The following is a 27,670-nucleotide window of genomic DNA, read 5'->3' on the forward strand; positions in this document are numbered from 1 at the left end:
CACAGCTGACCCTGCCACCACCGCCTCACCGCCCAGCCACCGGCCTCCCTGCCCACATCCTGCCCCAACCTCCCCAGCAGCCACTTTGCAGCCTGTCCCAGGTTTCCTCAGACGGCCTGGACCAGGCCTCCAGGCCCCTGAAAGCAGCCGCGCGGGGATGAAGGTCCGGGCAGGCCCTCTGGCACAGCAGGGGAGTGCGCGCAGCAGCCGGAGATGTGGTCTCAGACCTGCTTTCTAACTCTGCCTTGGTCTGCCACCTGTTAAATAGGGACAACGGCACCAACTGACTGGAGGACGTGCTTGATAAAGTGCCCGATGCTAAGGGCCACTGTCCCGAGGCAGCAGCACAAGTTCCGGGGCAGCGAGGCAGGGACCGGGTGAGGGGAAAGGGCCTTAGTGCTCTTGCCTTTGCGGGATGAATGAGAGACAGGGCCAGGTGCTGTTCCAAGCATTTTACCTGCCAACTTCTTCGATCCTCACCACAGGTAGATACTGTTACTATTAGTCCCACTTTACTGAAGAGGACAGAGGCCCAGAGAGGTCAAATGCCTCACCCAAGGTCACCCAGCTAGTGAGGGGCGGAGCCCAGCTGGCTGGCGTCACCCACACCCTGTAGCCCTGCTCTTGCTGTCTTCCTGGTTGGGAACAGGTGCCCATCGGTCCTCACTGGCGTTTCAGGTCAGCTGTGTTTGGAGCTCCTGTGACCTCCTGTTGCCAGGCCCCGGAGGCTTCAGCATGAGCCACGTGGGACCCAGACCCCCCAAAGAGGGCCCCCAGCAAGGTCAGCGACGCCCCTGCAGTGCAGTGGGAACGGCCTTGTGACTGGAAGCAGGGTTGGCTGGTGACTTCTGCACTCGCGGTTCTAAAACCACAATCCAAATGCCCACCGATTGACACTTGTGAGTGCAAAAGTCCCAGGATCCAACCTTTGGGGCTTCCCACCCTTCAGGATTCAACATCCAAGTGTGCTCGAGCTGAAATGCACCCTCACATGGACCCCTCACCTACGCAAAAGGCACAGCAGCTTCACCCAGGTCGGTCAGAGGAGCCAGGCGCCTTTCCTGCAGAGGCCTGAGTTCGACTGCAGGGAAGCCTGGCGCCCTAGTGGCCTGACTATATGGCTCAGGGTGTTTCCCCCGTGGCCGTAGCTACAGCCTACATGGACTGACGCCTCCCCCGGCGGGAGCCGGGGCTCAGGCCTGGGCAAATCTAGGAGGAACAGAAGTACTCAATAGCAGCCTTACCCTCGGGGACCTTCAGGACAGCTGGGAAAGCGGACAAGCCCAGACCCAGTGTTGTCTGGGCCGCAGGGTGGGCCGAACCAGGGTGGGAGCACCATGTAGCCTATAGATTTCCCAGATGGCAGGACGGTGGCAACCTGGTATCCAGCTGCTGGCTTGGGGGTCTCCAGTTCCCTAATTCTGCACATAGTAGGTTGTCCCCATGGCAGGGACGGGGGAAACTGAGCAACCGCAAACTTCTGGGTTCTGGCCGGTGAGGAGAGTGGAGAGCACAGGACTAGAACACAGGCACTGCCATCCAGCCCCACATTTTAAGAAGCCAGGTCTACCCTGGACTCTGATGTCTCCCTCCATGGAGGCATCCCTCAAGCCCTGCGCCCTTTCTAGAATCCCCTCCAGGAGCCTTCCAGCTGGGGGAAGGGCAGTGGGCAAGAGAACCGTGCCTCATCCTGGCCTGAGCCTTTGATCCAGCAGCCTCCCAGCTTCTGGCCAGGCTTCCACCCAGGGGCGAGCCTCCGGTTCAGGCAGCTGGGAGTATCGTTCTCTACCCCTCCCCACCCCTCCGGGGCCTGCCTGGCTCTCCCTGTGGGGAACAGTCCAGCGAGTGCCCACTGTGAGCCAGGCCCTGTCCTGGGCACTGGAACACTGACGTGTCTGAGGCCGAGGTCCTGCCCCAGAGAAGTGCCCAGTCTGCCCACCCACACAAGTAGGTGCTCAAACCGAACTGGAACTCCAGCAAATCAAAGTGTGGTGCCTGCCCTGGCTGGTGTGGCTCAGTGGATTGAGTGCCCACCTGCGAGTCAAAGGGTCTCCTGTTGGATTCCTCATCAGGGCACAGGCCTGGGTTGCAGGCGAGGCCCCCAGTACCTTTAGCAGGACCCTACCCTAGGCCCCTCCCTCTTCCCCAATGCTCTGTGCTCCTGGTGCCTAAGGGGTGCAGGTGCTCAGAGCACGGAGAGCCTACTATTTCCCAAAGGCTATCATCGTGTGTTAACTAGCAGTTATGCAGCACTTGCTGTATGCACAGCTCTGTTTTGTGTGGAGAATCAGAGAGGTAACTACTACTGAGTCTGGAGGGACGGAGCAGCACCCACATCACTGACTTACAAGAAGCAAGTGCAGGGACTGAGGAGGTTTACCGGGAGAAGGGGCTTCACAGATGGAAGAAAATTGCCGGGGCTGGGGCTGGGGGCGAGCAGGCTGTCGGGGAACTGCTCTGGGAGTGTTCGCTGCCGCTGAGGGCAGCGGACACCCCCTTCCAAGGGGTGATGGGAGCAGGAGCTCTCGTCTACTCTTTGGGTCAGACAGGGCCTGGACGGTTGGCCCATCAGGCCATTAGAGACAAGTCCAGAGTGCCAGGGAGTTGTCCAAGGGCACACGGCAGGGAGCAGGCCAAGGGGGTTGTCCAAGGCAACATCCTTTGGCAGACCTAGATGCGCCAGGACGGATCAGGAAGGCCTGTCCTTGGCCTCGGGCTCTTAAGCAAGGAGCCTTCTTTCCCCTTTGAGAGGGTTGCAAAGGTTATTTATACCCGGGTCGGGCAGGCCGGTGGGTGGGGCAGGAACTTGGGGCAGGCGCGGAGGCAGGAGCGGGCTTACCTGCTTCCCGCCACCGCGACTGGGCGAGGCGGCGGGGGAGGAGCCGCGCGCACCACCTGTGGACTGCCGGGCAGCCGGAGGACCTACACTCTCCGGGCTGGCCAGGGCCGAGGGGAGCCCGGACGACGGGGAGAGCGAGAACCCAAACTTGGAGAGAGGAGTGACCTGGGGGCCGGAGGCGGAGCCGCGAGCGGGGCGGCGGGAGCGAGCGCGAGCGGGAGCGCGCTGGCCCAGGAAGCGGAGAGCGCCGCCCACCTAGCCCCAGCGAGAGCGCAGCGGGCAAAGGCTGGCTGGGCTGGGGGCTGCCGGCCCTCGACCCCCGCCGTGACCCCGCAGCTGCCAGCTCACTCCCAAGATGATGAAGAGGCAGCTGCATCGCATGCGGCAGCTGGCCCACACGGGCAGCTTGGGACGGTGAGTGTCCACTCCGTTCCTGCCAGCCCCACGCTCACCCCCGCACGACCCGAGGGAAGGTGGAGGAGCGGGGGAGGCTGGAGACAGCTGGACAGCCACCCTCTGACTAACCAGAGCCCTACCGCTTTTCCCTCTGAAGGCCACCCCCGCCTCCCAGCCAAAGCAGGAGGGAAAGGCGCTGTCTCTTGGGGGAAGGGGCACCCGCCACCCCTGATTGGAGTGGGGTGCGGGGAGGATCAAGGATGCTGAGCCTTCTCTGCCTCCATGGGCATCAGAGTGAATGCTCCTTCCTGGCCTCACTTGTCCCCTCTGTGCAATGGGGACAGTTAACCATCTCTGTTTGTCTGGGGGGAGGGGCGGTCGAGGCCCCAAACCTTGGGGGAGGAGAGGAGACTGGGTCCTGGCATGGTGGGAGGGGCCTGTTCCGGTCTGTCCGTTGTGCATCCCACTCCCCCCAGTCTAGAGGTTTGCTTCTCTGTCTTGCTTCTGCTTTCCCAGTCTCAGGTGGAAACATCCCCAGCCTCCCGGTCCCACCCCCAGCCCCTGAGCTGGTGGAGTGGAGGCCGGAAGTTTGGGGAGCTCCCCCAGCCTGCCTTCTCTCCTCTTCCCCGTGCGTTGGGAGTTTCCCATCTCTGGGCCCAGGGGAGACCTGGTTCTGGTCTCACTCACACTGGGACAGATGCCTCTGTGGGTGGACCTAGGCAGTCAGGCTGCCTTGCTCTGGGCCCATGTCCCCACATGTCCCTGGGCAGGGGCCCAGGGCCTGTCCACCACTACAGTCCAGTGTCCTGTGTGACTGACAGCCCCAGAGTTGGCTCGCACACTTCCCGTTCTTGGGGCCAGCCCAGGCCTCCTCAGGGCAGCAGAAGAGAGAGGCTGGGCCCTGGGGTGCCCCCCCCCCAGTCTCCCCTTTGGTTTCATCCACTCTCTCTCGGGACTCAGCCCTGGGTGGAGGAGGAAAAGCCACGTATCCTACTGCCATCCCCATGGAATGTGCTCTGACTGGGATGAGGCAGGCGGGCCACCCAAGGCGGGCCCCAACTGGGAGGGGTGCTGGAAGCACCTGGGGTCCAGGCACCCTGTTGGGGGTGGTTTCCTAACCTGGGCCGGTTCAGCAGAGGCTCTCCCCCCACCCCATCCCCCTTGCAGCACCCCAGAGACTGCTGAGTTCCTGGGTGAGGACCTCCAGCAGGTACGTGCCCGGGCCAGCCGTGGGTGGCGAGGCAGGTCTATGCAGGCTGTCAGCTGAGGGCCGGGCTGGGACACCAGCTGGGGGCCCCCGCTGAGTCATTCCCCAAGCTATTGGCCACAAGGTCCCCAGAAGGGGGGAAGAGAAAGGGCAGTGGGAGGGGCAACAACAACCTCCTGGGATCCATAACCCCCGCGCCCCCTCCCAGGTGGAGCAGCGGCTGGAGCCAGCCAAGCGGGCAGCCCACAATGTCCACAAGCGACTGCAGGCCTGTCTGCAGGGCCAGAGCGGGGCAGATATGGACAAGCGGGTGGTGAGTAGGGGTCCCAGGGAAGAAGGGGCCTGGCAGGACACCTCTGTGCAATGGGAAATGAGGGTGGGACTGGGTCTCCCTTCCAGTCTGCACCTCTGACCCCAAGCTGGTGAAGGCTGCTCTGTCGCAAGGCCCCCGGCTCCATGAGGGCCTACTCATGAGGCCCTGTGTCTTTCCCATCCTCCTCTTCTTGATCCCACCCTCCTCTCTGCACCAGTGCCCTGAGTCAAGGCCAGGCCTCTGACTGCACCTGAACTTCTCTGTCCAATCAGAGTGGAGCAGGCCCTCTCAACTGGGGCAGTCTGCGAGGGCTTCTCAAGGGAAGCGGCCTTGGAGCTGGATTTCTAGTGATGCTCGCTGGTATTAATCAACGGGCTGGGTGTATGCAGTGTTAGACTGTTGCTAAGATGTGTCAGTGCATTGCCTCACTCAGCGCAGACAGCAGGGCTAGGAGGAGGCTGCCTTTCTTAGCACTGGTACGGATGAGGAAATGGAGCCTCGCAGAGGTAAAGTGACTCACTCAGGGTCACGCAAGCTAATCAGTGGCAGAACTGAGATTTGAACCCTGATCCATCTGACCAAAGCTGCTGCTCTCTGTAACTCTAGGTGAGAATGGGTTTTGGAATTGGTCAACAATTCAGTGTGGCCAGAGCTCCGGGGCAGAGGGGGAGCAGCAGCAGCCGTGGAGGCTTCGCGGTGGCTGTATCAGCCACACGTGCCCTGGGGCGGGGGTGGGGGCCCACTTGGAGGCCTAGTCCCAGCTCTTCCGTTTTCCTTCCAACTGTGTGACCCTGGCAAACTCCGGGCCTTCTGCTCTTAAGTTTTCCGAAGTGTGATGGCATTTGGTCATTCCTTCCCCTCCAATCGAGTGGCTTCTGGGAGCCGGAAAGGGGGCCGCAGAGGGATAGGAGCTCTTTACATGGTCCCAGGAAAAGGTCACTCCTGCCGTGCCTTGTCATCGTCCTGCTTCCACTCTCACCTGTGATGGTGGCCCTCCTGGGTTCCCTCCTCCCCTGTCCACACCCAGTGCCTCGGTGGGGTCCCGCCCCCAAGGGACACACTGTGAGCGGGTGGAGGGAGGCCTGCAGGCAAGGGCACGTGCTCGTGCTCACAGCCCACCCTGCCCTGCCCTGCAGAAGAAGCTTCCCCTCATGGCCCTGTCCACCACAATGGCCGAGAGCTTCAAGGAGCTGGACCCTGATTCCAGCATGGGGTGAGCACAGACGGGGCCTCGGCCTTCCCCTGCACAGGCCAAGGAGGGATCTGGACTGGAAGAGGGTCCTGGGCAGGGAGGGCAGCCCCAGTGGAAGGGTGGCCAGGCTGGGGAGAGTGTCCGGGCTGGGGACAGTGTCCAGGTCAGTGAGGACAGGCAGGCCTGGGAAGGTGTTGGGCTCGGCGAGGATGAAGGAGCGATAGAAGGGGCAGGAGGGGATGGGGAGAGAAGAAGCCCCACCCAGCCTCTCTGGATGGGGGAGAGGGGCTATAGGAGCTGGGCCCATGGTGCTGTGTCCACAGGAAGGCCCTGGAGATGAGCTGTGCCATTCAAAACCAGCTGGCTCGCATCCTGGCCGAATTTGAGATGAACTTGGAGAAGGATGTCCTGCAGCCTCTCAACAGGCTGAGTGAGGTGACCCTACCGGCTGTCCCCAGCTTCCCGGTCCCTAACTCCCACCCCCCCAGCCCACTCACCTGCTCCTTCCCCATGCCTGCCCCTAGGAGGAGCTGCCAGCCACCCTCAAGCACAAGAAAAGCCTGCAGAAGCTGGTGTCCGATTGGAATACCCTCAAGAGCAGGTGGGAGCCACAGCATCTGAGTGGGGTCCATGCCTGGGTCAGCCCACAGAGGTGGCCAGAGAGCTTCAAGGCCCTGCCCACACTGGGAGGACACTGGGCACAGAGTGTGTGCTTGTGCACACATCTGGTCATTAGGAACACGTGTGAGGGTACACGTGAGGGTTCCTCTGTGCATGTGTGTGCACGTGCTTATGCCAGCTGGGGGTGACCCCAAAGCCTAAAAAGTCCTTCCACCCTCTACTCTGCAGTTGGATGGTTGTGACTTCCAAGCCTACCACCAGGTGGCGCCCCCAAGCACTCATGACCCAGGTCGCAGGGGAGCTCTGGGATTTGCGTCTGTAAATCCCACAATCCTGTGTGGTCAGGCATATGGAGGGGACACCCGACTTTGGACATGCAATGGGGACAGTGACCACCCTACCTTGATATCGTCCCCAGGCTTAGCCAGGCAGCTAAGAACTCAGGCAGCGGTCAGGGCGGGGGCGGCGGCCCAGGCAGTTACAGCCACACAGCCACAGCCAACAAGGTGGAGACACTGAAGGAGGAGGAGGAGGAGCTGAAGAGGAAGGTGGAGCAGTGCAAGGTGAGGAGGCACTCGGGGTTGCCCGGATGAGTGGGGGTGGCAGAGGTGGCAGCTGTCATTTCATAGGTAAGGAAGCTGAAGTGCACAGAGGTGGTGTGACCTGCTCAAGGCCACATAAGTAGGAAGCAGCAGAGCCGGGTTCGCCAGGGCCTTGGCGTGTGAATGAAAGGTGGACGAATGAATGAGCGAATGGTTATAGGGACACGGAGGTGAGGACTAGAAGCTGGAAAAGCCCCTCAGGAGTTCAAGGGGTTTCCTGTGCGTGTGGTCCCCAAGTGCAAACCTTGGCAGAGAGAAGCGAGCAGGTTGGGACCCCTCGCACACAACTTGGGCAAGTCACGACCTCTCTGGGCCCCAGCCTCACTGATACAAGCCCTGCCCCCTCGGTCCCTAAGGATGAGTATTTGGCCGACCTGTACCATTTTGCCACCAAGGAGGACACATATGCCAACTACTTCATAAACGTGAGTCCAAGACTGGTCTGCAGCCCCCCAGCGTGCCGGGCTAGACACCAGAGCCAGAGGGTCTCTCTGAGACGGATGGAGGGAGGGAGGGAGGGAGGAAGGCCAGCTTCCCTCACTCTCCCCAGGGGTGCCCCCTTGTCCCCTCAGCTCATGGAGATTCAGGCCGATTACCATCGCAAGTCTCTGAGCTCCCTGGACGCCGCCCTGGCTGAGCTGAGGGAGAACCACAGCCAAGCAGGTGGGGACACAGAGGGGCCCCGAGCCCGCATACCTGGCCCCCACATGCTTAGGCATGTGCAGGAGCTTGCATTCTATCCTGAAAGGCAATGGGGAGCCGCAGATGGGCTCCGAGCCGGGGAAGGGTCGATGAGGTCTGCAGTGCAGAGACTGCTGTGGCTGCTGCGTGGAGGGAGGGAGGCAGGGGCAGGGTGTCAGGACTGGAGCCAGGAGACCTGTTGGGACGCAGAAGGGAGGGGAGGGTGGCCTGAACTGGGATGGAAGCAGTGGAAGCAGGCAGATTCCAGAGACGCTTTGGATGATTTCAGGGTGTGAGGCTGGGTGGCTGGGTGGCCGGATGGGAGGTAGTACCGTTGGCCAAAGCAGTAGTCCCTTGAGGATGTCTGGGGGGTGCCCCTGGCTGCTCATAGGTGGGAGGACCCTGGGCCGCTGATCTGTCTCGTCCCTGCAGACCCCTCCCCCTCGATGACGGCCGCCCCCTTCTCCAGGGTGTATGGGGTGTCGCTGGGAGTTCACCTGCAGGAGCTGGGCCGGGACATCGCCCTGCCCATCGAGGCCTGCGTTCTGATGCTGCTTTCTGAGGGCGTGAAGGAGGAGGTGGGACCTTCTGGGGCAGGAGGGAAGGGAGCATTGGGGCCCTCAGCCCATCCCAGTCCTCCCCCGTACTGCCCCAGGGTCCCACCCTCAGAGCACAGGTCCTGGGAGGAGGCGTGGCCTCCTGTTGCTGAAGTGATACCCATCCCTCTCAGTGACACTCCAGGGGGGCCAGCCAGACACTGTGCTGTAACCCTGCGCCCTGAAGAACTTAGTTATCCCGGGGAGCCTGGGAGGGAGCACTCTGTGGCTCCATGTCACAAGGGGAGACCAAGGGGTAGATGGTGGCACATGAGAGGGTGGCAGTGGGGCCAGGGACAGTCACTGGTGCAGGGTGCCCTCATCCACCCCTCGTGCCTCAGCATTGCCAGTCCATTGGCTCCTGCCCCAGCACAGACCCTTAGGAGGTGGAACTCCTCAGAGACTGAGGCCCCTCCACGGTCCTGTGGGGCCCCTCCCACTCCTCACCCACGTGTCTCCCCACGACTCTCCTCAGCCCCTCCCAGACATCCCCCTTTGCTCTGAATCCAAGGCCTTGCGAGCTGAGAGGACCCACGGACACTGGTGTCCACTCTACCCGCCAGACCAGTGGGGACACGGGCCAGTGAGGGCCAGATGCCTGCCCCAAGCCGTGAGGGAGACAGGGCCTTCTGGCCAGGGTGTCCTGTCCCACACACCCCTCCGTGACCCCGCCTGGTCCCTCTCGCACCCCAGGGCCTCTTCCGTCTCGCCGCCGGGGCCTCGGTGCTGAAGCGCCTCAAGCAGACGATGGCCTCGGACCCGCGCAGCCTGCAGGAGTTCTGCTCTGACCCCCACGCCGTGGCAGGTGCCTGTCCCCAGCAGCCCGGGGTGGGGGGCCGCTCCCCCAAATCTCTGCACCTCCGCTGCCTGAAATGATCCCACGGGTTTGGCTTAAGGCTGATACTCTGCTGAGGGGACACGGGAGTCCACAGAGTGGGGTTTGTGATGAACTCCCTGACGTGTGTGTACGCTTTTCTGAAAACAGTATCTCTGGCCTTCATTTCTCTAAAGGGCCCATGGCCCGGGAATGATAGACCTAGACACGTTAGTGTGAACAAGGGCTGGAGGCTCCTGACAGATGGAGAGAGATGGGTGCTGGGGCAAAGGTGGAGGCTTGGGCTGCGTCTGAGCTCACACCACCCCCTCAGGTGCCCTCAAGTCCTATCTGCGGGAGCTGCCGGAGCCCCTAATGACCTTTGACCTCTATGACGATTGGATGAGGGCAGCCAGGTGAGGTTGGAGGTGAAGGGTCCTGGGGAAGAGGAGGCTGCAGAGGTGCCACTTTGGGCTGGCTCACCAGGTCTGTCCCTGTCCCCAGCCTGAAGGAGCCCGGAGCCCGGCTGGAGGCCCTGCAAGAGGTGTGTGGCCGTCTGCCCCAGGAGAACTTCAGTAACCTCAGGTGAGCCCCAAGCTGGCCCCTGGGCCTCCTGGAAGCCAGGCCCTGCCGGACTCTGGGGTTTGGGTGTGCGTCCTGCCTCCTTGTCCTAAGCAATATTTCTGAAAACGGAACGCAGATGGACTAGTCATATATTTTTTTCTTATTTTTGTTTTAAACATGGAACGCTTCACGAATGTGCACGTCATCCTCACGCAGGGGCCATGCTGCCGTGCTAATTCCTGTAAAATTTCAGTCTTGGTGTACGTGCTGCCGAAGCAAGCACTGTACTTCTCATGTTTTTTAACACTAGACGTTGAACTTGTTACATACTTTGAACCTTTGAAGCCACACCACCTGGCTTCACACCCACCTCTGCCGTTGTGTGGCCCTGAGCAGGCGAACTGACCTCTGTGTGCAAGGTACTGTGGCTGGGAGTGTCTCAGCTGGGCTCCGAGCCTGAGGGCACAGGTGGCACTCAGTAGGTCAGCTGATTTAACCATTATGAATTTTAAGGCAGCCTGTGGGCTGTCTCGGCCACCTTTTGGAAACCCCGAGATAGGACAGTCTTGCGTCTCGGGGATGCTGAGGTGTATGTCCATGGCCCGATGCCCCACCCTCGGCCCAAGTCCGCCTCCCGCCTCCCCAGGTACCTGATGAAGTTCCTGGCGCGTCTGGCTGAGGAGCAAGAGGTGAACAAGATGACGCCCAGCAACATCGCCATTGTCCTGGGGCCTAACCTGCTGTGGCCCCCTGAGAAAGAGGGGTGAGCGGAAGGTGGCAATCCCCAACCCAACTGTCTGCTCTTTATCTTTCCCCTGGGCCTCGATCTCCTCATCCTTGGAACAGGTTGGGCAGCTCCTGTTCTCAGGGCTTCCGTGAAGGGCAGCCCAAAGGGATCATGGACCCCACAGGGCTTTGGAGATAGCATTCTGGGTAATGGTGGTACTGGGGTGCTTGGAAGGCTGGGAGTCCACGGTCTGGTTCTAGCCCCTCCTGCGCCTTCTAGCGATGGGCCTGAGGAAGTCACTCTCTCCACCTCCACTTCCTCATCCGTAAATTAGAAACCATACAAAGTCTGAGCACTTTCGCTTTGGGAGTTAAGTGAGAGAATGAAGGGAAGAAGGCTTTATAAACGGTAAAGAGCTGTCCTGTGTGAGCGGTCATTGCTGTTCCCTGGCCATGGATGGCAAAAGGATGCCATTCATTCGCTGAGTGCAGTTACCTGGTAGGGGCTGCCTGGGTACAGACCTGGGAGGAAAGGCGCCATGACCCACGGGTGACGCCTGTCATGTGTGAAGGGGGAAAGTTCTGTGTGTGAGCGGTGTGTTTGCCATCCATAGTGTCTGTGAGCTTCTGAGAACAGGGACTTGGTGTGACTGATTGGTCCTTGTGTTCCCAGCGGCCAGCACAGGGCCCGGGAGACTTGGGGCCACTAAGACATTGCTCGGTGGTGACTCACGTCCACTCCCTTCTGTCCCAGGGACCAGGCGCAGCTGGATGCAGCCTCGGTGTCGTCCATCCAGGTGGTGGGCGTGGTGGAGGCTCTGATTCAGAACGCAAACACCCTCTTCCCCGGAGGTGAAGCTCCTGCCCCTGCGCACACGGGCGCCCCTCCGTGCCCCTGTGCCCGACTCAGTGTCCTCCAGACCAGCCTCAGTCCTCAGTGGCCCCATGCCCTCCCCACGAGGCCCAGAGGAAATGGCTTCTCCATTTTTAGCCTCAGTGTCCCCTCTGTAAAATGGGGGTGCTCCTGCCCAAGTCGTGGGGTTGCTGTGAGGCTCCTGTGGGAGTGGAATGGCGAAATGTGGCCCAGACAGTGTCAGGGAAGAGGGAGAGCCGTCCTGGTCAGCGGGGGCTGGCAGACCCTGAAAGCAAGGCCTGCTCCCTGTCGTCTGCAGACATCAACTTCAACGTGTCAGGCCTGTTCTCGGCCCTGGCCCCCCAGGACAAGGTCAGCGACAGGCCGGCCTCAGAGGAACTTCCGACCACGGCCACGCCTGCCCCAGCCACTGCCCCGGCCCCAGCCCCTGCCCCGGCCTCAGTAGCTACCAAGGAAAGGTAAAGTCTCACGGATAAGAACGGCCCCCTGTCCAGACCCCAAGATGCCCAGCCCGAGGCACCATCTCTCAGGGCTTCCAACAGCATGTTAGGAAATAGAAGGATTGTATTTTCACCCCAAGTGCCAGGTTTCCCAGCTTGGAGCGGGCGGGGTGGGGGCTCTGAGGTAATCAGAGTCCTGTCAGCCTCTGATGCGTTTCCTCTTCCGTTGTGTGGCTGTTTACTGGGCACCTACCATTGCAGGCTCTGAGGACAGAGGGAGCTAGAGAGCCGGGTGTTTGGGAGTTTGGGAATGCCTTCCAGGATCTCTGTGATCCTTGAAATCCAGAACAGCTGTGCGGGCCATGCTGCCTCCACACCACGCAGGTGTCGCGCGCTTGTCACAGACCACGGGGCCCAGCCCAGGGGCTTGCTCAGATAAGCCAGACAGACACGTGCCACCCTCAGGCCTGTGCTCCAGGGGCAGGCGGAGGGGGTCAACAAGCGCAGCAAAGATAGGTCAACCCCACACCAGACAGGGGTGCATGCTGTGAGGGAGGACAGAGCAGGGGAGCAGGCCGAGGGGCACAGCTTTAGCCGTAGGGTCAGGAAAGGCCTTCTGAGAAGGAGCCACCCGAGCAGAGACCTGGAGGAAGTCAGGAGGCCTCCCCCTCTGCTTCTCCTGCTTCCTTTTTTTTTTTTTTTTAATTTGTTGATGAGAGAGAGAGAGAGAGAAATTCATTTTTTGTTCCACTCATTCATGCACTCATTGGTTGTCTCTTGTACGTGCCCTGACTGAGGATCACACCCACAACCTTGGTGTACTGGGATGATGCTCTAGCCAGCTCAGCTAGCTGGCCAGGGCGGCCCCTCTGTTCCTTGTCCACTCTCTGGTTCTAGTGGCCGCAACATCCCGTGAAGACCACAGGGAGGCTGAGAGCTGGGGCTGGGGAGGCTCTGCTTTCTACCCCCAACCCTGGCCCCACCGGGGACCACGGACACTGTCGCAGCCTCACACAGCTGCCAGGGGTTCCATGGATGCAAACCCTAACCAATGCCAGAGTGTTTGGGGGGCAGGGGGCAGCCTGGGGACAGATCCCAGGCCCAATCACAAGGTGGATGACCCAGACTCAGCCTGTTGGCTGGGAGTCTCCCAAAGATTCCAGGAGACATCTGGGAGGTGGCCAAGCTTGACCCTGACCCTCTCCTTCCCTCACAGGACAGAGTTCGAGGCACCCCCCAGACCAGCCTCCCCGAAGGTCAGCAGGAGCCCCCCAGAGGCAGCCGCCCCAGTAGAGGACACGGCTCGGAAGAGTGAGTCGGCTGTGGGAGGACGGGTTGGAGGGGGTGGGCAGTCCAGACCATCTCATGTGTTCAGGCGGCCAGCGGAGGGCCGTGGACTTCACCTGCTTGCCTCAGCTTCCCCCTCTGTGGACAATACCTGCACCTGCCTCGTAGGGCTGTTTAGAGAATCAAACGCTGCCGCCTGGCTCCAGCTGCCTTGTAAGGGTCGCCCCTCATGAGCGAGCGTGGGGGGCAGTGGGGTCTAGTTCCTCAAGAAGCCCGAAGGTCACGGAGTGAAGAGGGAGGACAGTCTTCAAAGGGAAATGGGCGATGGGGGGCCCTTCGGGGCACTCCCTGTCGAGCTGCCTGAAAGCCAGGTAGACGAGAAGGCTGAGGGTTCGGGTGCAGAGTCTGCCTGAGTGACCAGGACCTTCGGAGGCCCCCCCCAGCCCAGGAGGCTCTAGAGTTTTCCACGCGGGTGTACAGAGTAGAGCCCGGAGTAGATGGAGCGGCCGCAGGCACCTCCAGGCCAGCAGGAGCTGGCGGGTTGCTCAGGAACCCTCCTACAGGGGGCGGGCGTCTAGTCGCCTCTCCTGGATGCCGGGCAAGTGTGACGTTTGCTCACTTGAGCACACTTCAAAGGACTGTCACAGCATCACCTGAGCTGGTCCTCACCTCAGCCCTGGGAGGTTCATCCCATTTTAGGACTAGAAGAATGAGGCCCCAGGTGGCAAGTGATTTGTGCAAATCCCCCAGGGGGTGGAGGCAGAGCTGGGGCCAGAGTCCAGACCTCCTGGCCCCGCCCAGCCTTTCCACTGCCTCTGGGCATCAGAATTGTGCGGCAGCATCTCTGAGCTGGGGTGGGGTAGTTCTGGTGGGCTTCTGAAAGGAGGTGAGTGAGACGCGAGTGTCAGGGGGAACAGGTAGCATTTAGTTGACAGGAGTGTGCTGAACACCTACTCCGTGCCCAGCCCCGTGCTGCACGTACAGGAGCCACATGTAGTTCACGTTCCAGTGGGGGAGACGAGCAAAATAACGCAGAGAGGCCTGAGTGATGAGGACCACCTGTGGGAACTGTGTTCCTGGCAGAAGGAAGAGCAGGTGCAAAGGTCCTGAGGTGGGATCGAGCATGGTGGATTTGCCCCAGGCTATATGGACACCTTACTGCCCCTTTCCTTCCTCTACAGCCAAACGCCCAGCACCAGCCCGACCCACCATGCCACCCCCCCAGGTCTCCGGCACCCGCTCCTCATCTCCAGCCCCACCCCTGCCCCCTGGCTCTGGCAGCCCTGTAGTTCCCCGAGCTCTGCCCCGCCGTCTAGTTGGCAGCAACCTCCGGGCCCCCACAGTGCCACCCCCATTGCCCCCCACTGCCCCTCAACCTGCCCGGCGCCAGAGCCTGCGCTTACCAGCCTCCCCCAGCCAGACCTCCCCAGGTCCAGCCTCCCCCAGCCCAGTCTCTCTGAGCACGCCTGAGCAGGTGGACCTGGGGGCGGCCACAGAGGATAGAGGGGCCCCTGAGGCTGTAGGCAGGACCCCCACTCCCACAGCTGTGCCCCCTCAGCCTCAGCCCAGGAGCCTTGCCTCAGAGACCAACTGAGCTGATGGCTCCCCCCTGACAGCCCTCAGTGTCCCCTCCCTCCCACCTTGTCCTCCCAGGGCATAGCCCTCATCCCTTTGCCTACAGCCTTCGCCTCCAAGTGCCTTGGTGCCCGCTGGGTCGGCCCCCACGGCAAGGAGGACTCAGGCCAGTTGTTCATTTCCAGTCCTTTTCCTCTTGGGTTCACCTGGGCTTGGGGTGCTCAGCCAACTCCCCACTCTCCGGCAAGGTCCCAGGGGAGCCACCAGAAGGAAGGAGAGTGTGCCTGCTCCTACAGGACTTTGATTTTTCTCTTGCCAACATATTTTTTTGTAAGGCAGGTAAATTATTTTGGACAAAACTGGAGCAGCTGCCCAAAAGATAGCTTTATTTTCTGTACTCAAAATAAAGGGAGAAAATTGCCTATATCTCTGCCTCTTTTCCTTCTTCCTGTCTGAAATGACAGCCGAAGTTTTTAAGCACCTGCTCTAGGCTACACACTGTGCTTTTCTGCGCAAGATTTCCATTTAATCCTCTCCCTGGGAAGGAAATCCCATGACCTCTTACAGGTGAGCACACCGAAGCTGAGAGCATGACCTGCCATGGTCCCACAGTGAGAGAGGCAGGGACCTGGGATTAGGACCCAGGTCTGACTGCTTCCGGGGCCTGGGCCTCATCCCAGGCAATTAACTTAAGTTCTTTGTATTCTGGTCTCCTTATCCGGGAAGCCGGGTAACAACTTCTACTGCAGAGTAATTAAAAGAGACTCCTGTAAATGCCAAGCACTACCCTTGCACAGAAAAGTACCCTGTAAATGATGGTTCCCCTTGATACCGGGTCCCCCAGTCTGCTCCCCCAGGAGCAAGGGTGGATCTATCTGCAAACCATCCCTGAGGCTGCCCTGCCAGACCCTAAGCTAGGTCCCCGACTCAACCCTACACCCAAGTTGCCCCTGGGAACAGGAGGGCAGAACTGATTGTTAGAATCAAGTGTCAAGACTACTGGGAGTTCATACTGCCCCAGTTAGGGTAAAACTATCCAACCCAGACTGTTGGTGTGTGTCTGGAGGGTGAAGATCAAGGAAAGCTTCCTGGAGGAGGTGATATCCAAGGGGCGTCTTTCAGGAGCTGTCCAGGTGAAAAAGAGAAGAAGGAAGAACATTCCAAGCCATGGGAACCACCTATGCACCTGTGGAAAGGCCAGGGCGTTGGGGAACAGAAAGTATCTCCGCCTAAAGCCTGGGTTCCAGAATGCTCTGGAGCTCCAGGTGCTCCTGGAAGTCTAACAGGTGTTCGTAGCCTTCTCAGAGGTCTGCAGACCACCTCAGGATTGTGACACATCTCTCCCCAGGAGGGAGCCTAGGCAGCGGGGTCCCCGCACTGTCCTGGGCAACTAGCCACTGCCGCTCTGGCTCCCTCCCTCCCGGGGTGCTTGGTGACAAGGCTGCCTCTAGCCCAGTGCCTCTCCACCCTGGTCTCACAGTAGATTCCTTGGTAATTATAGACAAAGACACCCAAAAATGCCAGGCTACACCCAAAACAAAGCAGAATCTCTGGGGCCCTACCACGCACTGGTATTTTGAAAACCGTTTGTCAAAAGTCATCAAACTTTTACACTTACGATGTACACATCTTACCGCATGTAAATATTATATCTAAAAATAATGAGTGCCCCAGGGGTCTCTACAGTGCAGCGAGGGTGGAGAACACTGGTGTAGGACAAGGGCCCCAGCACTCAGGAAGACACCATGCGCCTCTCTCATCATCATACCCACAGGTTTCTCAGGATTTCGCTCACACCTTGAGCGTCAGCCATTCAGAGGGCAGAGAGATTCGACCCAGAGACAACATCTCCGTTAGCATCACTTTTCCTCTCAGCAACCAGCTCTCCTAAGCTTCTGATTGGCTAGGGGCGCAGGGCGGTGCTTCTCGCACAGTTTTTTTTCTCGTAACTCTTTATTGGTCAAAAAGAGCGTCAGTCTCCCAGGCTCCCACCCCTATAAGAGGATAATGGGAGTTAAAACTCAGCAGCGACTGGCCCAGCAGAGCCGGGAGGCGGGGCGAAGGGCCAAGCGAGGCCTTCATTGGTCCTATCCAACCTCGAGTCCACCCTTTTCTTCAAGCTCAATTTGCTCGCGGCCTCCCTCCTTTCCGAGATTTTTGCCTCTATTGGCCGCAGGCCAGGTCGTGACCCCGCCCCCCTGCCCTTTCGGCGCGCCGATTGGTAGGTGCGGGACACCAGCAGGTTGCGGGAGAGCGCACCGTGCCCGCGGAGAGAAATCGGCGCGGCGCGGGCGTGTGGGCAGCCAGCTGGCTGCATGGCGCGCTGCGAGCGGCTACACGGCGCGGCCCTGCGCGACGTGCTGGGCCGGGCGCAGGGCGTCCTATTCGACTGCGACGGGGTGCTGTGGAACGGCGAGCGTGCCGTGCCGGGAGCCCCGGAGCTGGTGGAGCGGCTGGCGCGTGCCGGCAAGGCGGCGTTGTTCGTGAGCAACAACAGCCGGCGCGCGCGGCCGGAGCTGGCTCTCCGCTTCGCGCGCCTCGGCTTCGGGGGGCTGCGCGCCGAGCAAGTCTTCAGTTCCGCGGTGTGCGCCGCGCGCTTGCTGCGCCAGCGCTTGCCCGGGCCGCCGGACGCGCCGGGCTCAGTGTTCGTGTTGGGCGGCGAGGGGCTACGCGCCGAGCTGCGCGCCGCGGGGCTGCGCTTAGCCGGGGACCCCGGTGAAGACCCGGGCGCGGCCCCGCGCGTGCGTGCCGTGCTCGTGGGCTACGACGAGCACTTTTCCTTCTCCAAGCTGAGCGAGGCGTGCGCGCACCTGCGGAACCCCGACTGCCTGCTGGTGGCCACTGACCGCGACCCGTGGCACCCGCTCAGCGACGGCAGCCGGACCCCTGGTGAGCGCGGGGGTGGCGAGGGGCGACCAGGAGGTGAGGGGCAACCAGGAGGTGAGGGTCGGGGAAGGGGCGTCTCCAGGTGACAGGTAGGGAACAGGAGGGTTGCTAGCGCGGCTACCACCCACCAAAGCGCAAGGTACTTTTGTGTCAAGGTCTGGTAATTCTTGCAGCCGCCTCACGGTGAGGGGTAGCACTGGTGTCCCGGATGGACAGATGAGGAAAGGGAGGCCCATGGGATCGCAGGCGGAATCCAGGACCCCCGACTCCCAGCCCTAATCTTCCTGAACCCGCCTCAAGGACTCCTGTCTTTTTGTCTCCCTCGCTGTTGGGGTGAGGTTGGAGATTTGGGAACAAAGCCTGGAAGGGTCGTTTTCCTGTTGGAGAGTTGGAATACCACGTCGGCAGGTTGTAGGCAGGTGTGCTAGAGCACAGGCGGTGGTTGGCGTTTGACCTGAGTCCATTCGCAGCTCCAAGGCTCTGTGATCTTGTTCAGTTACGTAACCTCAGAGCATCTCTGTGCTGGCTGTAAAAATGGAATGCCAGCATGCCGGTGTCATCAGTGTGGAGAGTCCGCTGTGGGCTCACGTGGTGTGGGCTGTATCCGGAACCCTGTCGTGTTACACTTGGTATCTGTTCTTATTTAGTTTCCAAATTATCTGGAGATGGGGGTTATTGTCCCTTTCCCAGTTAAAGAACTGAGGCTAAGAGAGGGGAAATGAGCTGCCCAAGAGTACAGGGACCTGAACTTGCATCTTGTGGCCCTACCTCCTCCATCCAAGGCACTCCTCACTGCTGTCGTCTGGGTGGTCGGCCCTGCAGAGGAAGCAGGAGCAGGTGAAGGCTGCTATATCTTGGAGGGTTCGAGTTAGACAAGAGCAGAGGCTAATAATAGTAATGAGTGCATGTGGACATGTTAGTACTCCGGTCGGCAGGCTGAAGGCAGGGACAGATGTCCCATCACTCCATCCTTGCTGGTGACTGACCCAGACAGTTGTTGATACCAAATCCTGGAGGGACAGGGTGGCATTCATTGAGAATTAGACACGGTATTATGGTGTGGTGGCAGAGAGGGCTTAGAGTTTAGGGGATCTGAGAAGGCTTCCTGGAGGAGACATCTTGCAGAACAGGGGATGAAACAGGGCTTGGGCTGGGGCAGAACCAGTTCCAGTCTGGGAATCTATAGTTCTAGGCCTCTCCTAGCTTTGTTGCATCCCTACTTGCTGCATGACCACTTCCGCCTCTGTTTTCCCATAAACCCAAGGTGGGGGCGCCCCCAGCTGCAGCAGCTCCTCCCTCCCTGGGCCATGCTATGAAAAGTGAGTTTCTCCCCAGAGGCCTCAGGATTTAGGTGGAGGCAGTAGGTAAAGAGGCCCCCAGGACTCAGGAGCAGTGGTGTGAAAGAGCCGGAGAGAGACCAGGCCCTGCCCACGCCTGCCCCTTCCGCCTCAGCACCCACTGGGCTGTGCCTGCAGCCCTGCTGGTCATTCCCACAGCCTGGAGGGGGAGGCAGAGGCTCAGCAAATACAGAAACACAGCGCTGCTCTTGTGTTTGTACCCTGAATGGTGCGGATTTGAGACAGCGGCATGCAGGTGTTAATAAAGACCTCCATTATGCATCAAATCTGAAATCATGCAAATCTCTCACCCCAATTTTCCCTCCGCCTGCAGGCCTCCTAAATTGTGTGTTTACTTTGTAGCCATATGGCAGCCACTTGAGCTGGCAAATGGAAATGCCTGCTGTCTCAGGACTATGCCACCATCAAAACATGCAACAGTCTTGTATTATAGGATGTTGAGAGAAGGGGGTTGTGGTGGTCTGAGAGCGGAAGTTCATAGACTCCCTGGCTGGGAAGCTTGCTCCCCCAGAGTAGAGGGCTCTTTGTTATGCTCACTGCTCTATCCCAGGGCCTAGCACTGTGCCTGGTGTCTGGTTGGGCCTCGGTAAATAATAACAGAGTGGATGAAATGGGACATGGGGGCGAGGGTGATCAGCTCTTTCCCGGTGGGAAAGGAAGGAGCTGACAGCTGAGAGCTTCCTTCAGCCCAGAGAAACACTCTGGGGTGACTCAGTTGAGCCCTTTGCAACCTAGAAGGACTCTCCCACCCAAGGGACAAATGGCTTTTCTTCCCTCCTCAGTTCTTATGAAAACAAGTGGGCGAGCTCTTAGTCAGATATCGGGGAGAACCTCCCAGTGGTGTTGCTCTGAGCCAGCTCTGCCCCAGGGGAGGTCCCTCTGCCCCTCCTCCGCCTCTGGGGCCACTTTATCCGCCTGAGCCTTTCCCTTAACTAGGCTGTGAGCAGGGAAAGACGAGGCCAGAGCACCTGGGGTTTGTCAGCGGTGCACTGCCAAACGTTAGTGATTCGGGGAGCCCTGATTTATGTCATTTGCCAACGTCCGTGTGTAAACGCCCGCCACCGTGGCGGGTTTTTAAGCTACCAACGCGAAGTCACTGAACGTGGAACCGGGACGGTAGGCGCCTGCCAGTACAGTATTTGCACTGGTTCAGCCGGAAATCATCTTAAGAGCATAGACGGTGGTAAAATCTTCAGGAAGTGATCAGTTTTGAGAATGTATTACCTTTGTTTTAAACATAATTCACTTGATTGTAGGTTTTATAAGCAGACTTTAAATAGTGGCTTTGTTTAACCACCAGCTCACAGAATTCCTGAAAAAGGAAACACTCAGCACTCCCAAACGAGCACGAGCTGGCCCAGCGCACGAGTGGCTCGGACGCACCTGAATGCAGTGCATCTGCCACTCTTTAAGCTGTGCAGCCCTGGACGAATTCCTTAATGTCACTGAGCATCAGCTTTCTCATCTATAAAATGGGCTTCCGTAAGCACCCAGCACAGCCCCTGGCACTTCAGAATGTGCTTAGTAAATTATGATCATTGTCATCCTCATCATTTGTTCAGGGACGTTAGTGTGAAGGCAGAACATTCTGGCACAAAGAGGTGCCTGGGGGACGGACACAGTGGACCCATTGTGTGGGGCAGATGGTCAGGAGTCAGAGCTGCCTTTGCCAGACAGCCCTCCCCTTGTTAAATGCTTGGGCGTGGCCCACGATTTGGGGTATTGTAGTTACTGCGGCCACAGACATCTCCAGGCATGCAGCTTTTGGCTCCAGCCTGAATTCTCTTGTGACCACCGTCCAGGTAGAGGCTGACGGGATCAGAGGTGTGAACGTTTCCATGCCCTGCTGTGCTCCAGAGGGGCCCTCCGTCCCCAGTGCCAGGAGTGCACGTGCTTGTAAGCACGATGCTGTTTGGGAAGCGCTTCTCCGCGCCCAGAGCCCTTGCCTCTCGTGCCCGCAGCGTCTCTTTGAAGGCAGGTGTTGCTTGGATCCTCCTTTGCCAGCGAGTCCACGGAAACTCAGGTGGAGTGGCTGGCCCGAGGGCACGCGGCTGCAAGTGGGGACTAGTGAACCTCAGGCAGGACCAACTGGAGCCAGGCCCAGTGCAGGCAGTGGCTCGTTCAGTCCTTACGATAGCCCCATGACATAGCGCCATATTAGGGGTGGGGAGACCCAGACACAGAGGTTAGACAGCCTGCTGGAGAAAGGTGGAGGTGGGGGCTGGGTGTGGGCGTCTGGTGGCAGAGACTGGACCCCTCACCACTCCAGTGAGACGTGGCAGCAGGCGGTTTGCCTCCGTGCGCCAGGCTCTGACCGAGTGTCTGTCTCCCTGCAGGCACCGGGAGCCTGGCCGCCGCGGTGGAGACAGCCTCGGGACGCCAGGCCCTGGTGGTGGGCAAGCCCAGCCCTTACGTGTTCGAGTGCATCTCGGAGCACTTCAGCGTGGACCCTGCCCGCATGCTCATGGTGGGCGACCGCCTGGAGACCGACATCCTCTTCGGCCACCGCTGTGGCATGACCACCGTGCTCACGCTCACGGGCGTCTCCCGCCTGGAGGAGGCCCAGGCCTACCTGGCATCCGGCCAGCAGGACCTGGTGCCCCATTACTATGTGGAGAGCGTCGCGGACTTAATGGAAGGGCTGGAGCACTGAGCCCGCCTGACCTGCATCCGAAGCCCCACCCCTTCCCCACCCTGGTCCCAGAGATGGAGGGGGTGGGCCAGGAGCTGCCTGGAGTGCCACTGGCTCTCCGGCCTCAGTCCCTACATGCTGGTGGGGCTGGGACCCAGGGGAGGTTTTAGGGCCCTTATACCCCTTCCCAGGGTGGCAGAGCACTCTTTGCTGTGCCAGAAGCTGCCCCCCTTGCCCCACTGGTTTGCCCTGGCCTGACCCAGCCAAGGTGGCCTTTTGTCCCACCCTGTGACTGCCCCTCGTTGAAATCTGGGCCCTGATGCCCACTGGAGATTTCCCCCAACCCTGAGCCCTTAACTCCCTCACCCCTCCCTGGGGCCTCTAGAGCTCTACCTGCTCCCCAGGTCCTGGCCTTGGGTTCCTGTTGGTCAATCAGAGGTCTAGGTAACCACAAACCACTGTTGTCCTGCCCTGAATGGACCAAGCAGAAGGCCAAGTTGTAGTGATTCACTGATGTTGGGTCCTGAGTGGACCAGCTGGGAGCCTACTCGACCCTTTCATGCCCTAGATGCTGGGTGGACCAGCCAGGACGGCAGGCTACGGCCCGCTGGCCTTGTAGACCCTGAATAGGACAGATGCCTTGGAGGCGGTGGCCTCTGGACAACCTGGGCCTCACAGGGTGAGCCGGGGTCCAGGCTTCTGTCCATAGGTAAGGCCCATGCACTAAGGGCAGCCCTCCACCACGGCTGCCGTCCCCAGGGCCCTCGATGGCTCGGTCTGCCGGAGCCAAGCACCCCGCCCTCCCCGATCATGGTACCGGCCAGTGTCGACGGTGGCAACAGCTCGGCGTGGGGGCCTTTGTGTCCCTCCCTGTGCCATCAGTGTTTGCTGTGCCACTTCTCCCCCCGTGCCTGTCCCAGCTATCTATCTATTATTGTGTGCCAGTGCTGGTGGGGTGGGGGCTGGGCTTCCCCTGCCACCTCCGCCCCCTTGTAACTAGTCCTCCGTGCTGAATAAAGTGCGAGTGGGGTTGTCTGTGTGGCCTGAAGTCTGTCCGCCACAGCAGGAGAGGGGGCTGCCAGCTGGGCCTGGCCTCCCCAGAGCCGGCCCGCCACGACCTTCCCCTGTGTGAAGAGATCCACCCCAGCTCCTGGGTGTTCTCTCTGCACAAGTACCTAACTCAGCCACACATTGTCCCTCACTCGAGTCTTTATATGTAGCAATTGGTGTCAGAACCCTGCTCAGAAAGCCCCATCAGCCTGTGTCCCCCACCCCACTTTAAGAAGAAGGTACTTGGGGAATAAAGATTGGAAAGAAATGTGAACTCGCACATGGGTGGGCATGGGCGAGCGCACACCTACAAAGCGCAGTCACCTGAGGCAGGACTTGAATTTGTGTTGGCTGACTCTAGGGGGCTGCACCCCTTCTCTGGAGAGGTAGGGAGCGGGGGAGACAGCTCCTCAGCCTCTGGGGGCTCAGGTGAGATGCTGTGGCACCCCTCCTTGGGCATCCTTTACACTGGGTGTTATGTGACTGCCCTGCTAGGCCTGAACCCCTCCAGGCCAGGCACACATCACCTTCCCAGCACCTGGTGCAGAGGGCGTGCTCAGCTGTGAACTGGCTGGAGGGCAGCCCAGAGCGGCCTATGGGAGATGGCGTTACTGTCCCAGACTGGCTGTCACCAAGTTGTCACTTGAGCTTGCACAAGCCCCTTCCCGCTCAGCCTGCGTCCTCATTTGTAGAGTGAGGGGTGGGTCTTGGAGGTCTCGGGGAATTCTCTGCAGTGTGATTCTTCTTGGGAGAGGGGCGCTTGACTGAGCCTGTGGCATCATGAAGTCAGCAGGTTGCACGCGTGGAAACCTGGGGCCGTGACAAACAGCTTAGCCTGGCTGAGGGTGAGGGAGCTTAGGGCCGCCCCTGCGAGGGGGTCCAGTGCCCTCCAGGTGTGTCCCAAACAGTGGACGCCTCCCAGAGGAGGGCAGTACTGCCTCCCTGGCCTCACCCTGGACCTAGCGGCCACTCCCCACCTTTCTTGCTGACAGAACCCTGATTTCCTTCCGGGGAGCCCTTGGAGGCATGTGAGTCAGAGTGGGTGGACATCCCAGTCCCAGGTAGTGAATCTTGATGATGTAAGGCTTGAATGTGAGCCAGTGACGGCTACTTGGTTGGCCCTAGCCCGTGATCGGGGTAGCCATGGACTTGTGATGCCCTTTGTTTTGTTTATTCATTTTTGATTTGTGTGTGTTTGTCTCTTTGTTGTTCTGTGATACACTTCTGACCACTAGGACATGAGGGGAGATTCCAGGAATGCTGGCCTCACTTTTAAAGCAGGACGTGGAGCAGGGACTCACTCTTCTGGCTTTGGGTATAGAAGCTGTTGCAGCCATTCTGTGATCACGAGGTGTGACCAACATATTTCCCAGCTTCGTGACTGCAGAGCAAAAAAAAAAAAAAAAAGATGGGAAGAACTTGCTGGAATCGTTTCCTCCTCGACTTTCAGTTTAGAAAAGTTTCAAACCCACAGAAAAAGTGCAAGAACGGCGCAGTGAACACCCTTCACTCGGCCTCCCGGTGGGTGATATTTCAGGATGCTGACACCACTGGTCCACGAAACAACTTCACACTGCACCCCTCCTTTCAGTGGTTTCCTCGTTTTGCCTTCTCCCCATATTGACTACTTTCTTGGTGACCACAGACCTTAGAGGTACTTTCTGTTGCCCCTGAGTTATTTTTCCCTTTGGGGGAGGCTTTGAGGCTAGCGACCCAAGCTCGGACTCACTGAAAACTGAGCGTGGCCTAGTGTCAAGGTGCTGCCTGCCACTGCTGAATTCATGTTAGCTGTCACCAATAACTGTAACCGAGGGACGACGTATTGTGCTTCTGTTGCATTTCCTTGTGTCCAGTAAACCAGCCCCTCCAGAGTCAGAGCCATCTCTAAATCCTGTTTGTCACTTTTACTGTAGCTAAAGCTTCCTCATGCCCGCCCTTCTTCCTTTCCCTTCCCAAACCACACGAGTCCGTGAGCCAGGGCCGTCGTAGCATATCCCACTCTCCGACGCCAACTAAAAGGGAAAACTGTTTCCTCTACCCACAGAGTACTTCTGACAGTGAACGTGTGGGTTTTCTACATCAAGCGATTCTCCAGTTTTCTGCAGACACCAACTAGGTGTCTGACAACTTGATTCACTTCTGACGCTGCCCAGAGTTAGTGCAGAACCCGCAGGTGAAGGCTTTTCCCTTACTTCAAATGCCGGTCCCAGGCCCCAGGTTATCCCCTGTACTTCTGACCAGCTGGCTATAAACTGGAGGTTCCCGTGATCCCCTTCTCAGGCTGGGTAATTTGCTATAAAGGTCCACAGAACTCAGGAACATTTACGTTTGCCAGTTTATTATGTAATAAAGGAGGTGATGAAGGATATAGAGGAAGCTAGACGGCGAGATACACAGGGCGGGGTGGTGGGGTCCAGGAGCGTCCCAGATGCAAAACTTCTTCCACCCTCTGAGCAGGGACATACGCTCCCCAACCCAGAAGCTCTCCCGACCCTGTACTTTGGGGATTTTTCTGGAGGCTTCATCCTGTGGTCATGGTCGATTGAGTTAACAATTGCCAGCTTCTCTCCTCCCCAGAGGATGGGGTGCGGCTGAAAGTCCCAAGCTTCTCATTGGTCTTTCTGATGACCAGCCCCATCTGAAGCCCTCCAGAAGCCCACCAAGAGTCCCCTCATTAGAACAAAAGATGCTCCTGTCACTCAGGAAACTTCAAGGGATTTAGGAGCTCTGTGTGGGGAACAGGGTCACAGACACACTGTAAGAACCAAAGATGCTTTTAGCATCTCTATTGCTTATGAAATGATAAGGGTTTTAGGAACTCTGTCACTAACTGGGGTCAGAGACCAAGTACACATTTCTTATTATCTTACACCCTCCAACTTTATTTTTAAAAAGTTTCAAACCAACAGGAAATAAATATAAGAACAGCAAATGAACATCTTATGACCTTCACCCGGACTCCCAGGTGTTGGTACCCGCCCAATTTGTTTAATCGTTCTTTACATGTATTTACCTTCATTAAAAAAGATTGTATTTATTTACGTTTTTTTTAAAAAGATTTTATTTGTTTATTTTTAGAAAGGGGAAGGGAGAAAGAGTGGGACACATCAGTGTGTGGTTGCCTCTCACGCACCCCCTACCGGTGACCCAGCCACAACCCAGGCATGTGCCCTGACTGGGCGTGGAACCAGCAACCCCACTTGGTTTACAGGCCAGCGCTCCATCCACTGAGCCACACCAGCCAGGGCTACATATACTTACCTTTTTAACTGATTCATTTGAGAGTACATTGCAGATGTTAAACACAGGTCGCCCCAGATCTTTTAGCTTCTCTCCCCTAAATGCAAGGACTGTCTGTCTACACAGCCTTAATCCATGATCAGACAAGAACCAAGATCTTTGATGATCTCACCGAGCCACCGAATTCTCCTGCCAGGGAGCCACCGAGCTCCGGGCTTCTTGCTGTGTGAATGTTTCCCTTTATTTTAAAGCAATTCTCGCTGTTTCCTGCCAAAAACTCTCCCAATACACAGGCTCAGAAGAAAACATTAAAAATCACTCCCATCCCACATTAAGTATATATGGGGAGTTTTCTGATACACATTTTCCAGAGTATTTTTATACTTTTGTTTTAGCTATGGGAATCTTATTTCGGAGTGACCAACCTGCAGGAAGACTGGGTCCCACTTTTGAAGTAAGGAAACTCCACCTCCAAAATTGTTTTCAAATGTAATACAATTTGTATTAACTACCATCTTTAAGTTTGAGCACAGTAAACATTTTTTAAAAAATTACATTCCACTGACTATGCCATCACAGCTGCCCCAATCTTCCCCCCACCCCGCCCGCCTGCCTCCACCCAGCACTCCCCCCGCCACCCCCAGGCACCACCACCGTTCATGTCCGTGGGCCATGCTGGGCCATGCACACAAGTTCCCTGGCCCCTTCACCTCCCACACTGCCCTCCACGTCTCCATGACCACCCTGCAACCACCCACCTGCACTTCCCTATCTCCCCACCTCCCCACTCCGCCATCGGGCATCCATCAAAAGGCTCTCTGCACCCAAGCTTCTGTCCCTGCTCTTCCTGTTCCCCCAGTTTGCTTTCCAAATTCAGTTGTTGACAGATGGGTATTTATTGCCATTCTGTTGTTCATAGTCTTGATTCTTCCCTTGCTTAAACCAGTCCCTTTGACCTTTCATAATAACGGTTTGGTGATATGACCTCCCCCAGTTTTTTGTCATCTGGGAAGCTCTTCATCAGCCCTTCGATTCCAAATGGTATCTCTTTTTTTGTTGGGTTTTTTTAAAGTATATTTTATTGACTATGCTACTACAGTCCCAATTTTCCCCCTTTGCCCCCCTCTGCCCTGCACCCCCCCACAAGCATTCCGCCCCCCTTAGTTCATGTTCATGTACATAATTTCTTTTGCTTCTCCATTTCCCATACTATTCTTAACTTCCCCCTGTCTATTTTGTACCTGCCATTTATGCTTCTTATTCCCTGTACCTTTTTCCCCATTCACCCCCTTCCCCCTTCCCGCGATAACCCTCCATGGGATCTCCATATGGAGGTTCTGTTCCTGTTCTAGTTGTTTGCTTAGTTTGTTTTTGTTTTTTAGATTCAGTTGTTGATAGTTGTGCGTTTGTTGCCATTTTAATGTTCATAGTTTTGATCTTTTACTTAAATAAGTTCTTTTAATATTTCATATAATAAGGGCTTGGTGATGATGAACTCCTTTAACTTGACCTTATCTGGGAAACATTTTATCTGCCCTTCCATTCTAAATGATAGCTTTGCTGGATAGAACAATCTTGTATGTAGGCCCATGCCTTTCATGACTTCGAATACTTCTTTCCAGCCCCTTCTTGCCTGCAAGGTCTCTTTTGAGAAATCAGCTGACAGTCTTATGGGAACTCCTTTGTAGGTAACTGTCTCCTTTTCTCTTGCTGCTTTTAAGATTCTCTCCTTATCTTTAATCTTGGCTAATGTAATTATGATGTGTCCTGGTGTGGT

General features: G+C 58.0%; 2 protein-coding genes and 1 non-coding gene across 3 annotated transcripts; 2 read left to right on the plus strand and 1 right to left on the minus strand.

The window, feature by feature from the left end:
- Positions 1-2,830: 2,830 nt before the first annotated feature.
- SH3BP1 (SH3 domain binding protein 1) lies at positions 2,831-15,153 on the plus strand. Its single transcript, XM_045187179.2, has 18 exons — positions 2,831-3,253; positions 4,403-4,445; positions 4,651-4,755; positions 5,892-5,968; positions 6,271-6,382; positions 6,472-6,548; positions 6,987-7,131; positions 7,527-7,595; positions 7,743-7,833; positions 8,284-8,429; positions 9,141-9,252; positions 9,596-9,677; positions 9,766-9,846; positions 10,472-10,588; positions 11,306-11,403; positions 11,724-11,883; positions 13,082-13,176; positions 14,334-15,153. Exons 1-18 carry the CDS (start codon positions 3,195-3,197, stop codon positions 14,744-14,746), a joined length of 2,082 nt encoding a protein of 693 aa, XP_045043114.2. The 5' UTR covers positions 2,831-3,194; the 3' UTR covers positions 14,747-15,153.
- Positions 9,997-10,108, minus strand: LOC112322100 (U6 spliceosomal RNA). The gene has a single exon (XR_002976593.2). It is a non-coding gene; the product is annotated as a U6 spliceosomal RNA (small nuclear RNA).
- A 1,825-nt stretch (positions 15,154-16,978) lies between the features above and the next one.
- On the plus strand, positions 16,979-22,638 carry PDXP (pyridoxal phosphatase). The gene is made up of 2 exons (XM_024579618.4): positions 16,979-17,616; positions 21,308-22,638. Exons 1-2 carry the CDS (start codon positions 17,043-17,045, stop codon positions 21,622-21,624), a joined length of 891 nt encoding a protein of 296 aa, XP_024435386.3. The 5' UTR covers positions 16,979-17,042; the 3' UTR covers positions 21,625-22,638.
- The last annotated feature ends 5,032 nt before the right edge of the window (positions 22,639-27,670 follow it).

Source organism: Desmodus rotundus, chromosome 3 (genome assembly GCF_022682495.2).
Source record: "Desmodus rotundus isolate HL8 chromosome 3, HLdesRot8A.1, whole genome shotgun sequence".
Taxonomy (NCBI): Eukaryota; Metazoa; Chordata; class Mammalia; order Chiroptera; family Phyllostomidae; genus Desmodus; species Desmodus rotundus.

What these genes read in the sequence shown, in the direction of transcription:
- SH3BP1 (XM_045187179.2), top strand. Translation starts at nt 3,195, where the DNA reads ATGATGAAGAGGCAGCTGCATCGCATGCGGCAGCTGGCCCACACGGGC. An exon ending in GAGAACTTCAGTAACCTCAG is followed by an intron (nt 9,847 to 10,471) that starts GTGAGCCCCAAG and finishes CCGCCTCCCCAG; the next exon opens with GTACCTGATGAAGTTCCTGG. An exon ending in AAACACCCTCTTCCCCGGAG is followed by an intron (nt 11,404 to 11,723) that starts GTGAAGCTCCTG and finishes TGTCGTCTGCAG; the next exon opens with ACATCAACTTCAACGTGTCA.
- PDXP (XM_024579618.4), top strand. Translation starts at nt 17,043, where the DNA reads ATGGCGCGCTGCGAGCGGCTACACGGCGCGGCCCTGCGCGACGTGCTG. An exon ending in CGACGGCAGCCGGACCCCTG is followed by an intron (nt 17,617 to 21,307) that starts GTGAGCGCGGGG and finishes GTCTCCCTGCAG; the next exon opens with GCACCGGGAGCCTGGCCGCC.